This window comes from Salvelinus fontinalis, chromosome 6, assembly GCF_029448725.1.
Source record: "Salvelinus fontinalis isolate EN_2023a chromosome 6, ASM2944872v1, whole genome shotgun sequence".
NCBI classification, from domain to species: Eukaryota; Metazoa; Chordata; class Actinopteri; order Salmoniformes; family Salmonidae; genus Salvelinus; species Salvelinus fontinalis.
The window spans coordinates 20,786,692-20,800,756 of NC_074670.1; the positions used below are offsets into that span (position 1 = coordinate 20,786,692).

Below are 14,065 nucleotides of genomic sequence, written 5' to 3' on the forward strand. Positions count from 1 at the left end.
GTGTCATATCACTCACTACTGTAGCTAGCCCTGTGTGTGTCAGATCACTCACTACTGTAGCTAGCCCTGTGTGTCAGATCACGCACTACTGTAGCTAGCCCTGTGTGTCATATCACTCACTACTGTAGCTAGCCCTGTGTGTGTCATATAACTCACTACTGTAGCTAGCCCTGTGTGTGTCATATCACTCACTACTGTAGCTAGCCCTGTGTGTGTCATATCACCCACTACTGTAGCTAGCCCTGTGTGTGTCATATCACTCACTACTGTAGCTAGCCCTGTGTGTGTCACATCACTCACTACTGTAGCTAGCCCTGTGTGTGTCAGATCACTCACTACTGTAGCTAGCCCTGTGTGTCAGATCACTCACTACTGTAGCTAGCCCTGTGTGTCATATCACTCACTACTGTAGCTAGCCCTGTGTGTCACATCACTCACTACTGTAGCTAGCCCTGTGTGTGTCATATCACTCACTACTGTAGCTAGCCCTGTGTGTGTCATATCACTCACTACTGTAGCTAGCCCTGTGTGTGTCATATCACTCACTACTGTAGCTAGCCCTGTGTGTGTCATATCACCCACTACTGTAGCTAGCCCTGTGTGTGTCAGATCACTCACTACTGTAGCTAGCCCTGTGTGTGTCATATCACTCACTACTGCAGCTAGCCCTGTGTGTGTCAGATCACTCACTACTGTAGCTAGCCCTGTGTGTCAGATCACTCACTACTGTAGCTAGCCCTGTGTGTCATATCACTCACTACTGTAGCTAGCCCTGTGTGTCATATCACTCACTACTGTAGCTAGCCCTGTGTGTGTCATATCACTCACTACTGTAGCTAGCCCTGTGTGTGTCATATCACTCACTACTGTAGCTAGCCCTGTGTGTGTCAGATCACTCACTCTCTACCTGCAGCCCTAGGACTGAGGAAACTAAGGAAAATGCAGGCCTGAAATACCAGCCAGAGCCAGGTCTACGGTAGCAAAACAAAATGAGAAACCCCAGAGAACCCAGAATCGGAAGAAATTAATATGAGGATTTTCTGATCCAGCAAAGCTCCAGCATGATATCACATTGTGCTGGCTTAGTTTATGGCTGGTTGAATCATTCAATTCTATCAATTGAACAGCACTGCTGCAGAGGCCAAACATAAATATTCTGCAGGGCAGTGGAACATGGCATTTCAGTAGAATCTAGAATGTCATTGTCTGCTTCATAATCCTCCATAACAACTAAATGGACAGTGAAATCACGTGGATGTGGTCCAACTGTCTTTAGATAATGATTTCTGCATACCCTCTCACAATGTGAAGGAGGATGACAAGTGTAAGCTACCCAAACTACAACATGTATGTCATTTGATGAATTCCCAGCTTGATTTGAATTGTGGCTTACTCCAATGTGTGCAAAGGTATTGCAACTTTTCTTGAAAAAATGTAATAAAATAGTTCAAGTTAACCAACATGGAAATGTGTTGGCAGTAGCCTGAGATTGCTATAGAGTCCACAGAATCTTTGTGTTGTGGTTAATGTATACCGTGTATTCTCTTGTTTCTTCCAATGAGGTGACGGGTGAAGAAGCGGTTAGAAAATGGAAATGAAGTATTCTCTTTCTGTTAAAGTCTTACTGGGTGAGAGATGGAGGAGAAAGTTGAGCGCCGTTGTGTTTCTCAGCGATAAACAGAATATGTAAATGTGAAGCGCTGAAAACAGGCCCTCTCAGCATGGGGTAGCCATAAATGTAGAGCCTCAATTCTCCAACAGAAGAAACATAGGAGAGGGAACTGACAGACCGTCGTGAATCCAGAATAAGACACATAGCTGTAATCTGTCAGATCAAAGCGAGTAATAGCACACCAATCTCTAATGTATTGTGTCTCCACAAAACAGCATGGAAAATGTTCCTGGCACGCTCAAGTACATGTTGTATTTTTAGCCCTGTTCTAAGAATTTGTTTTCCTTCTTTGTAATACAGCTCCAGATTTGTTTTGCATGTCATGTCGATCAGGGGGAAATATAAAAGAGAGTAAATGGATGTGTGTAAATATTTTAAATGATTTCTTTCAGGGCCTGCAATTACCTCTAAATGCCTGGAGAATACTGTTATTATCAAAACATTTCCGCAAACATATTCCACCCTGTGCTTGATTGTGCTCTCATATACTTTCTGGTAAACTGTAGTTCACAGACTCTTCTAGACTGACATCTTCATTCCGCCCCAGCCAGGTCTGTCATATTTTCTCCATTTGTCCTCATACCCCATATCCCTCTCCTCTCTCTCCTCCCTCTTTCTCTCTCTCTCTCGCTCGCTCTCTCTTTTTGATATACAGGACTAGGACAGGAAGGTCACTGCCCAAACAGAAGGCGGGTCACGCCCTCGGAGATGTCCCATTTCCCAGCATTCCATTCAGCTCTTACAGAGATGTTCTCTGTCGTTTATGATCCGGAGCTAAACGACCCACCATCGCGACAACTTCCCCGCACTGCACGGCACGAAACGCCAGCCTGATGACATGCAAAATATACACTTCCCTAATACTGTAAGAGATTAAGAAGGCCTAATGAAATAAAATGAAAATTGATAGCAAAGAGAAAGAGAAAGAGAATGAGGAAGAAAGAGAGAGAGAGAGAGAGAGAGAGAGAGAGAGAGAGAGAGAGAGAGAGAGAGAGAGAGAGAGAGAGAGAGAAGGGGGGCAAAGAGAGATAGGCAGGGGAGAGAGAGACAGAGAGAGAGATAGACGAGGGAAGGAAGGAGGGCAGAGACAAAGCCTCCTGAGATTATGGACGTATGGAGCAGAGGAAGTAACAGTTTAATCACAAGCGGCCGAGTGGCGCGAGTCGCATAAACAAACCTGTGACAGATGTTTGATACGCTACTGTGCATGACTCCACTTAATGACCTCTCCAAGGAGGACTTCCATACACACACATTAAAGGCTGAGCGGGGAGATCTATCCCCATAGGTACAATAGGACTACAGTCACTATGGGGCTTCACTCTCTAATGTGGACACACAGCTACACAGCTCCTGTGTCCCTCCCCCCTTCCACCTACCTTACGTAGGCCAACAACAATCCCCTTTAGATACAACTTCACAATGGTCCTACTTTCATCTGTTCTCATCTAATATCATCAGCTACCAGATGTATATACTTTGCTCTGGTCTACTCTCCTCTTCTATGGGCTAAATGTTATACTCTGAATTAACCGCAGTTGCCAATGCAGTAAATATCCCATTAGAGTTAGAGATGGAGAACATCTGGACGGCCGCGCTAACTAACACTAACTCTGTCCATTACAGTGCAGACTTGGGGAGCGGCTGCCAGAGGGACTCAGAACCAAATACACCCAGGTACTAATGCAGGCAGACAACTCCTCTCTGTTAAAGTCAATGAGATATATGCTAAATGGCCAGGCTGTATGGGAATACAGGACACATATGGTAACGGGTACTAAAAGGGTAGGATTAGCAATTTAAATGCCTTGTTCTCTGCTCCGTGTGAATGGGCCACAAGGGAGGGATGATGCTAAACATCCTTTTTCAGCACGGACCGACGATGTGTGCGATGCACAACCTAACCCTTTGCCTGACATACACACACACACACACATACGGAGAAACGTATTTGGAGACCCGCACACACTTAATACAAATGCACACACATGAACGCATGCGCACATGCAGACATACACTCACACACGCGCACACACACACACACACACACACACACACACACACACACACACACACACACACACACACACACACACACACACACACACACACACACACACACACACACACACACACACACACACACACACACACACACACACACGACAAACCCATTCCTGCATTGTTCCTAGCAAATGCATCACAATCCATGCAGCATATTCCATTCCAGCTGTCGCCAACAACCTGGTCACAAAAATAGTTATCGGACAAATCACACAGGAAACACAATCACACAGAGAAAACACACCCTCTCTGCTGCTTTCTCATACAGTCACTTACTGAATGGCCCTGTGCTTTCTGACCGAGAAATACGTAAAACATACACAAATGGAGCAAATAGCCACTGATGTTATAAAGGACAGAATTATCCATCCTCTTAGGGAAATGGGACACAACGTGTTGTATTCTCTAAAAGCATGTGTCCTGCTGCATACTGAACAATGTGTTAGACAACAAGCTAAATAACAGGGAGACTGTTACTCCAAAACCTTTTAGAGTTCATTTACGTAGCGTATAAAAGCCACAATTCCCAAACATAGAAAGAAAGACAACTTCCACTTCCCAGTCTACCTACATAAATACAAAAAAGCCAGCATCCTTTGCATGGAGGTCATTGTGTTAAGTTGTCTTGTAGGGACGCCCCAGAGCGATCTTCCCCTTATAACTCAGGTACTTACAAGGAGTTTTTCCTTTTCATTTGTGGCAGCCGTTGCCGGGAGCTGCATGTGTAACAGGATTAAGACAATCTGCTGCTGAGCTCCATAATCAAATCCTGCACCTCCGCACACAACGTGTAAACCAGCGTGCCACCACCCAACACCCTCTTCATTCATTTATTTATTTATGTCAGATATTTCATCAGCTGCTTTCACCAGCTGCTTGGCCCCTCAGGGTCCATGGGTGCTTACACACTCTCTCTCACACACTGACACACACACACACACACACACACACACACACACACACACACACACACACACACACACACACACACACACACACACACACACACACACACACACACACACACACACACACACACACACACACACACACACACACACACTGAGCCATGGCTTACATGAAGAAAGATGATGTTCAGAAGGACTGGCAGTAGTTTACTTAGCGGGCACCATTAGTGCAAGAGAGTCATTCTGTTTGAAAAGCCAGAGAGAGCAAATCTGATATTTGATATTGATTATTGTACTACAGTGTTGAGGGAGCTAGCACACAAGCATTTTGCTGCACATTTTATACCTGCTGTGAACTGTGTACGTGACCAACACAATTAGATTTGATTTGATCCATACAGCGGTTTCCTATTATAGATTAGTGTGCTCGATTATGGAATAATATGAAAGCATTATATATGTGGTATGTTTGCTGTGTTATGAAATGAGAAACATGCTATAGCGTAGTGGACTGTTTTATTAAACAGCATAATAAACCTTATCTTACTGCAGGCTGCTATGATACTGAACGTTATTGCATGGGTCATGTCTCAGGGTTATGGAGAATGTACTCTGGGTGGGAGTATGGCTCAGTCTTTTGTCCTAACTGTTAAAATAGGCGAGAGTAGTTGCTGAAATTGTGCTTGAGAAGTAGGTATATGTGTGTGTTGTACTATGTTGAGAGGAGGACGTACCCATGGGGGTTCCCACGCCGTAGGCTTTGGAGTCGATGAGACCCCCTATCTGGGTAAGGTTGCAGTTGCGCTGGGTGACAAACTCGATGGTGGTGGACTCCATGAGGAAGGCGTAGTCCGAGGTGAGAACTCGATGGATCCCTTCGTCAATATCCTTCACCATCACAGAGTGCCTCCGACTGCTCATAAACTCCCACATCTTGTCGTACGTGGAGATCTTGGTTTTCTACACAGCAAGGAAGAAACAGAGAGAATGATGACTGTTAGGCTATGATTCAATCATGTCATAAAAGGAGTTGGAGGAGAGTCAGTCTTGATAGTGATATTCCTGGTGCAATTAATGTGTAAAACAGACATTTATACAGTAGTACCGATGCACACACAAACTCTAAATCAATCAAAACAGAATGTTATTTATTTGAGGTTTGTTTCAAAAGCTAGATATATCATGGTGAATTCATAAATATTGGTCAGGATCATCTCCTATCAAAAGCTGTGCCTGTGAGGTTGAACAAATTGTAATGAGCTCAGAAGGAAAGTAATTTAATCAATGCAGATATAAAACAATATTCTCATCAGTTTGTGATGCAGAAAAAAAGACCTTGCTCTAAAATATAGATTCTCCAATGACACCGAGGTTGGCAGAGAGACAAACACACAGACAAGCAGAGAGAGGGTAAATAGAACACTCATTTAAACACCAGGCATGTTTTCATTGCTATCAAAGCCTGGAACACAATTTACATGCAATTACTTTTTAAATGTCATTATGAAAACATGCCATTTATTGTTGAGAGACTTTCTGGTGTTGCTTTTCTCCCTCATTTAATAATTATCTCATACTGAGCAGACTGAGAGAGAGAGAGACATAGAGAGACACAGAGAGAGAGAGATACACTGAGAGACATAGAGAGACACAGAGAGACATAGAGAGACACAGAAAGACATAGAGAGACATAGAGAGACACATAGAGACATAGAGAGACACAGAGAGACACATAGAGAGACACATAGAGACACATAGAGAGACACAGAGACACACAGCGAGACACAGAAAGACACAGAGACACACAGCGAGACACAGAAAGACATAGAGAGACACAGAGAGACATAGAGAGACACAGAGAGAGAGAGAGAGAGAGAGAGAGAGAGAGAGAGAGAGAGAGAGACACAGAGACATGGAGAGACACAGATAGACACAGAGAGACACATAGAGAGACACAGAGAGTCACATCGAGAGACACAGAGAGAGACACAGAGAGTCACATAGAGAGACACAGAGAGAGACACAGAGAGACACATAGAGAGACATAGAGAGACACAGAGAGACACATAGAGATACATAGAGAGACACATAGAGATACAGACAAAGCAATAGAGTAGAACATGCTCATGATTGTAACCACCCTCACAAAATTACAATCTAAAGAATATCTAAAAATTGCAGCTTTACATCGATACAGCAATTATGAAATATACAGCACAAGTACATATTGAACACCTCAACAGAAATTATTAATATGAATCTATTATGTGTAGTGATATAAGTCGTTAGTAGTAGTAGTAGTAGTAGTAGTAGTAGTAGTAGTAGTAGTACAAGTAGAATGATAATAGCACTAGGATTATCAATCAATTCCATTTCTGTAGTTAGTAAATATTGTGTATCAGCAGGAGCAGTAGTATTGTCAGCAGTAGTAGACTTTCTCCAGCTGTAAAGTCAGTGAAGACTCAGGGGTGTGTGTGATACCCTCCCAGGGCCCAGAGATTTGAAGGCATTTTTGAAGACATTTGAAACCTAATTAAGTCACATCTTCCAAGGTCCCGCCCGCCATTATTGTGTGTAATGACTTTTTGTGGCTGGTCGATATTTTAGATCAACTGGGTGATTTGCGAAGTGCCTATCAGAATCTTTTGGAGTCACCCTTGACAAAATCAGGCGATTGAGCATGCAAGCTACAGACTGCTGATAAGGCAGGGGCACTGGCTCTGAATACATGGACGGGGAGGCAGATAACCACATAGTTAGCTAACACTAACTCACACACAGGATAGTACAGAGGTGGGCTTCCCTCAGAACCACCTGCGACTATAAAAGACCTGCACTGATCACACAAAGCTAATGAGATATTTGGAAGAAGACTAACAGCTATCGAGATCATTGAAGTTTGACGGGGTTACAAATAGCTGTTAATTTGGAATTTATTAAATGAGAGATTATTTGCAGAGCTTATATTTGAAAAGTTGGTATATTTATATTTGTGAGAAAGTAACTTAAGTAGATATGAACGACAGTTCGAAGAACAAGAGTTTTTATAGAACTAAATATTAGAGTTTTAAAAATTGTTTTGGACTCTCCTCTCCTTTGCCTGTCCCCTCCTCAAACGGTCTATTTTTCAAATTAGGTTTTCATCTCTTCTTACTTGGCCTCTCTGTTTTCAGAATCACACATTTTTCTCGGTGGAGACGTGCGTTTCCATGTCTCCGCAGGGCGCCGGGGATGATTAGAACACTGCTCTGCCTAATCCTTTGATCATGCTGAAGTGGCTGAAGATTAGCACCGCTACAATCTAACGTTACTCCGGGATCCAGATCTGTTCAAAAGGCTGAAATAATCATTCACTATGCTATGCAATGCACTCCCAAACAGAATCATCATCATTGTTCCCAGAAAAACGAGTCTCTCTCTCTTTTTCCATCTCTCTCACAGATAATACCTCCTTCTCTACAGTGAAATTCGACACCAGGCGGTGTCAGAGGAAGGCCCTATGGCACCTTCCTCTGTCAAAGACTCCAGGCACCCCAGTCATAGACTGTTCTCTCTACTACCGCATGGCAAGCGGTACCGGAGCGCCAAGACTAGGACCAAAAGGCTCCTCAACAGCTTTTACACCAAAGCCATGAGACTCCTGAACAGGTAATCAAATGGCTACCCGGACTATTTGCATTGTCCCCTCCAACCCCTCTTTTACGCTGCTGCTACTGTGTCTGTTTATCATATATGCATAGTCACTTTAACCATACCTACATGTACATGCTACCTCAATCAGCCCGACTAACCGGTGCCTGTATATAGCCTCGCTACTGTTACAGCCTCGCTACTGTATATAGCCTCGCTACTAATATTTTTCACTGTCTTTTTACTGTTGTTTTTATTTCTTTACTTATCTATTGTTCACCTACTGTAAGTAAGAATTTCACTGTAAGGTCTACCTGTTGAATTTGGCGCACGTGAGAAATCAACTTTTATTTGATTTAAATGGAGCACAGGCAAGTCTTAACCGCCATTGAATTATCGGAGTTGAGAAGGAGAGAACAGGCGGTAAAACCATTGCCAATCATGATAAGGCCGTGATGGTGACTGCCAATGAGGTATCTTACCATTAGTGCTTGAGTGAATAATCATTGCTAAAGTGAGTTGAATTTTGGTTTCGAGTGTGATGTGTGATTTTGCAGTTCATATGCTGTTGGCTACACTGATCTGGTTCAGATCAGAGTTGTCTGGGGGATTCTGTTGCCTAAAGTAACACAAGAGGAAAAAAGAAAAGGCTGGCATACTTCTCTCTTTGTTTTTGAGAATGATAGGGTAAAGAAAAGACTCAGAGAACTAAGTTCAAAAATGAACACTAACTTCCCATTTGTTAATGAAAAGTTAACTTCAGTTCCACAGAGAACCTTGCTACACCTAATCAAACAGTTATATTTTTTTATTTTTTTATTTCACCTTTATTTAACCAGGTAGGCAAATTGAGAACACGTTCTCATTTACAATTGCGACCTGGCCAAGATAAAGCAAAGCAGTTCGACACATACAACAACACATAGTTACACATGGAGTAAAACAAACATACAGTCAATAATACAGTGAAAATAAGTCTATATACAATATGGGCAAGTGAGGTGAGATAAGGGAGGTGAAGGCAAACAAAATATATATATAAATAAAATAAAAAAATATATATAAAAAGGCCATGGTGGCGAAGTAAATACAATATAGCAAGTAAAAAAAATAACACTGGAATGGTTGGTTTGCAGTGGAAGAAGGTGCAAAGTAGAGATAGAAATAATGGGGTGCAAAGGAGCAAAATAAATAAATACAGTAGGTAAAGAGGTAGTTGTTTGGGCTAAATTATAGATGGGCTATGTACAGGTGCAGTAATCTATGAGCTGCTCTGACAGCTGGTGCTTAAAGCTAGTGAGGGAGATAAGTGTTTCCAGTTTCAGAGGTTTTGTAGTTCGTTCCAGTCATTGGCAGCAGAGAACTGGAAGGAGAGGTGGCCAAAGGAAGAATTGGTTTTGGGGGTGACCAGAGAGATATACCTGCTGGAGCGCGTGCTACGGGTGGGCGTTGCTATGGTGACCAGCGAGCTGAGATAAGGGGGGACTTTACCTAGCAGGGTCTTGTAGATGACCTGGAGCCAGTGGGTTTGGCGACGAGTGTGAAGCGAGGGCCAGCCAACGAGAACGTACAGGTCGCAGTGGTGGGTAGTATATGGGGCTTTGGTGACAAAACGGATGGCACTGTGATAGACTGCATCCAATTTATTGAGTAGGGTTTTGGAGGCTATTTTGTAAATGACATCACCGAAGTCGAGGATTGGTAGGATGGTCAGTTTTACAAGGGTATGTTTGGCAGCATGAGTGAAGGATGCTTTGTTGCGGAATAGGAAGCCGATTCTAGATTTAACTATATAATATAAAATGTTGGAACATACCTACAAATAAACAGCTAATTGCTCTCAGTTAGGAGTGGTCTTGGTCAGCAAGGTATAAAACGTATCAATCATGTAGTAGAACACAAGAACTATGAGGCCCCAATTTCTGGCCAACATCTACTGAGTCATCGCAACAACAATTCAAACCCAAAGTGGGTGTTGGTCGACCTTAGGGACTGAGAAAACAAAACTACAAAGTAATCGTAATTATCCCAATACTCTAACATGAAACACAACAATGTACAATCATCCCTGCATATGCCTTATCAGTAACACTTTACTTGACACCCAGCGTCATGACACGGTCATAACCATGTCATAACAGCTAACATAACTTTCCATTACCTGCCATAATAACTGTAACGATCGTCGTAATATTCTTCCTCCTCCTCGGACGAGGAGAGGCGAGACGGGTCGGACCAATAAGCAGAGTGATTAGTGTCCATGATTATTTATTATAACGAAACTGAACACGAAACAAAAGAACACCATGAAACAATCGACAAACAGTCCCGTGTGGCACGAATGCAGACACGCGATACAACCACTCACAAAACACACGTGAAACCCCGGCTGCCTTAGTATGATTCTCAATCAGGGACAAACGATCTACAGCTGCCTCTGACTGAGAATCATACCAGGCCGAACACAAAAACCCCAACATAGAAAAACACACATAGACCAACCCACCCAACTCACGCCCTGACCAACTAAATAAATACAAGAAAAAAGGAAAACAGGTCAGGAACGTGACAATAACCCTTTCATGATATATATATATATATATATATATATATATATATATATATATATATATATATATATATATATATATATATATATATATATATATATATATCATATACTTCCGCATTCAACAACCCGGTCGCATTCCGCTTCGCTCCACAGGTAGTATCTCATTTCATTTCATTTCATTACAGTACAACGGTTTGATTTGTTTGATCTTAGCTAGCTACATAGCCGTCTTTGTATCAAAGATAATTGTGTAGTTTAGAGCGATTTTCTAGGTTAGCTAGCCAGCTATTTTCGTCCTTTTAACGTAACGTAACGTAATCAACACTGCTAGCTAGCCAGCTAGCCACCGAATAGCAGCACTGTAGAAACTATTACATTCAACGGAACAACGGAACGACTTGATTAGTGTAGTGTTAGCTAACTACATAGTTGTCTTTGCTGTCTTTGTATCTAAGATAACTGTGGAGTCTAGAGTAATTTCGGTTAGCTAGCCAGCTATTTTCGTCCGCCGCGCTGCCGTTCTCCTACCTAGTCAACACTGCTAGTCAACACTGCTAACACTGCTAACACTGCTAGCTAGCCAACTTCTACCGAATAGCAGCACTGTAGAAACTATTACATTACAACGGAACGATTTGATTAGTGTAGTGTTAGCTAGCTAGTGTTAGCTAGCTACATAGTTGTCCTTGCTGTCCTTGTATCTAAGACAATTGTGTAGTTTAGACTAATTATCTAGCCAGTTACCTGGCCAGCTATCGAGGTTACCTAGCCAGCTACACTTTCAAACAAAGTCAACAAAGCAGCAACTGCTAGCTAGCCTACTTCAGCAGTACTGTATCATTTTAATCATTTTAGTCAATAAGATTTTTGCAACGTAAGCTTAACTTTCTGAACATTCGAGACGTGTAGTCCACTTGTCATTCCAATCTCCTTTGCATTAGCGTAGCCTCTTCTGTAGCCTGTCAACTATGTGTCTGTCTATCCCTGTTCTCTCCTCTCTGCACAGACCATACAAACGCTTCACACTGCGTGGCCGCGGCCACCCTAACCTGGTGGTCCCAGCGCGCACGACCCACGTGGAGTTCCAGATCTCCGGTAGCCTCTGGAACTGCCGATCTGCGGCCAACAAGGCAGAGTTCATCTCAGCCTATGCTTCCCTCCAGTCCCTCGACTTCTTGGCACTGACGGAAACATGGATCAACACAGATAACACTGCTACTCCTACTGCTCTCTCTTCGTCCGCCCACGTGTTCTCGCACACCCCGAGAGCTTCTGGTCAGCGGGGTGGTGGCACCGGGATCCTCATCTCTCCCAAGTAGACATTCTCTCTTTCTCCCCTTACCCATCTGTCTATCGCCTCCTTTGAATTCCATGCTGTCACAGTTACCAGCCCTTTCAAGCTTAACATCCTTATCATTTATCGCCCTCCAGGTTCCCTCGGAGAGTTCATCAATGAGCTTGATGTCTTGATAAGCTCCTTTCCTGAGGACGGCTCACCTCTCACAGTTCTGGGTGACTTTAACCTCCCCACGTCTACCTTTGACTCATTCCTCTCTGCCTCCTTCTTTCCACTCCTCTCCTCTTTTGACCTCACCCTCTCACCTTCCCCCCCTACTCACAAGGCAGGCAATACGCTTGACCTCATCTTTACTAGATGTTGTTCTTCCACTAACCTCATTGCAACTCCCCTCCAAGTCTCCGACCACTACCTTGTATCCTTTTCCCTCTCGCTCTCATCCAACACTTCCCACACTGCCCCTACTTGGATGGTATCGCGTCGTCCCAACCTTCGCTCTCTCTCCCCCGCTACTCTCTCCTCTTCCATCCTATCATCTCTTCCCTCTGCTCAAACCTTCTCCAACCTATCTCCTGATTCTGCCTCCTCAACCCTCCTCTCCTCCCTTTCTGCATCCTTTGACTCTCTATGTCCCCTATCCTCCAGGCCGGCTCGGTCCTCCCCTCCCGCTCCGTGGCTTGACGACTCATTGCGAGCTCACAGAACAGGGCTCCGGGCAGCCGAGCGGAAATGGAGGAAAACTCACCTCCCTGCGGACCTGGCATCCTTTCACTCCCTCCTCTCTCCATTTTCCTCTTCTGTCTCTGCTGCTAAAGCCACTTTCTACCACTCTAAATTCCAAGCATCTGCCTCTAACCCTAGGAAGCTCTTTGCCACCTTCTCCTCCCTCCTGAATCCTCCCCCCCCCCCCTCCTCCCTCTCTGCAGATGACTTCGTCAACCATTTTGAAAAGAAGGTCGACGACATCCGATCCTTGTTTGCTAAGTCAAACGACACCGCTGGTTCTGCTCACACTGCCCTACCCTGTGCTCTGACCTCTTTCTCCCCTCTCTCTCCAGATGAAATCTCGCGTCTTGTGACGGCCGGCCGCCCAACAACCTGCCCGCTTGACTCTATCCCCTCCTCTCTTCTCCAGACAATTTCCGGAGACCTTCTCCCTTACCTCACCTCGCTCATCAACACATCCCTGACCGCTGGCTACGTCCCTTCCGTCTTCAAGAGAGCAAGAGTTGCACCCCTTCTGAAAAAACCTACACTCGATCCCTCCGATGTCAACAACTACAGACCAGTATCCCTTCTTTCTTTTCTCTCCAAAACTCTTGAACGTGCCGTCCTTGGCCAGCTCTCCTGCTATCTCTCTCAGAATGACCTTCTTTATCCAAAACAGTCAGGTTTCAAGACTAGTCATTCAACTGAGACTGCTCTTCTCTGTATCACGGAGGCGCTCCGCACTGCTAAAGCTAACTCTCTCTCCTCTGCTCTCCTCCTTCTAGACCTATCGGCTGCCTTCGATACTGTGAACCATCAGATCCTCCTCTCCACCCTCTCCGAGTTGGGCATCTCCGGCGCGGCCCACGCTTGGATTGCGTCCTACCTGACAGGTCGCTCCTACCAGGTGGCGTGGCGAGAATCTGTCTCCTCACCACGTGCTCTCACCACTGGTGTCCCCCAGGGCTCTGTTCTAGGCCCTCTCCTATTCTCGCTATACACCAAGTCACTTGGCTCTGTCATAACCTCACATGGTCTCTCCTATCATTGCTATGCAGACGACACACAATTAATCTTCTCCTTTCCCCCTTCTGATGACCAGGTGGCGAATCGCATCTCTGCATGTCTGGCAGACATATCAGTGTGGATGACGGATCACCACCTCAAGCTGAACCTCGGCAAGACGGAGCTGCTCTTCCTCCCGGGGAAGGACT

At 44.3% G+C, this 14,065-nt stretch overlaps 1 protein-coding gene across 1 annotated transcript in view; it reads right to left on the reverse strand.

The window, feature by feature from the left end:
• Positions 1–14,065, reverse strand: part of LOC129857328 (glutamate receptor ionotropic, kainate 2-like) — a gene marked incomplete in the record, with an annotated part of 311,711 nt that overhangs the window by 17,907 nt on the left and 279,739 nt on the right. Inside the window, 1 exon segment of the mRNA XM_055925459.1 lies at positions 5,379–5,604. Within this exon segment, the coding sequence (XP_055781434.1) occupies positions 5,379–5,604 (226 nt within the window).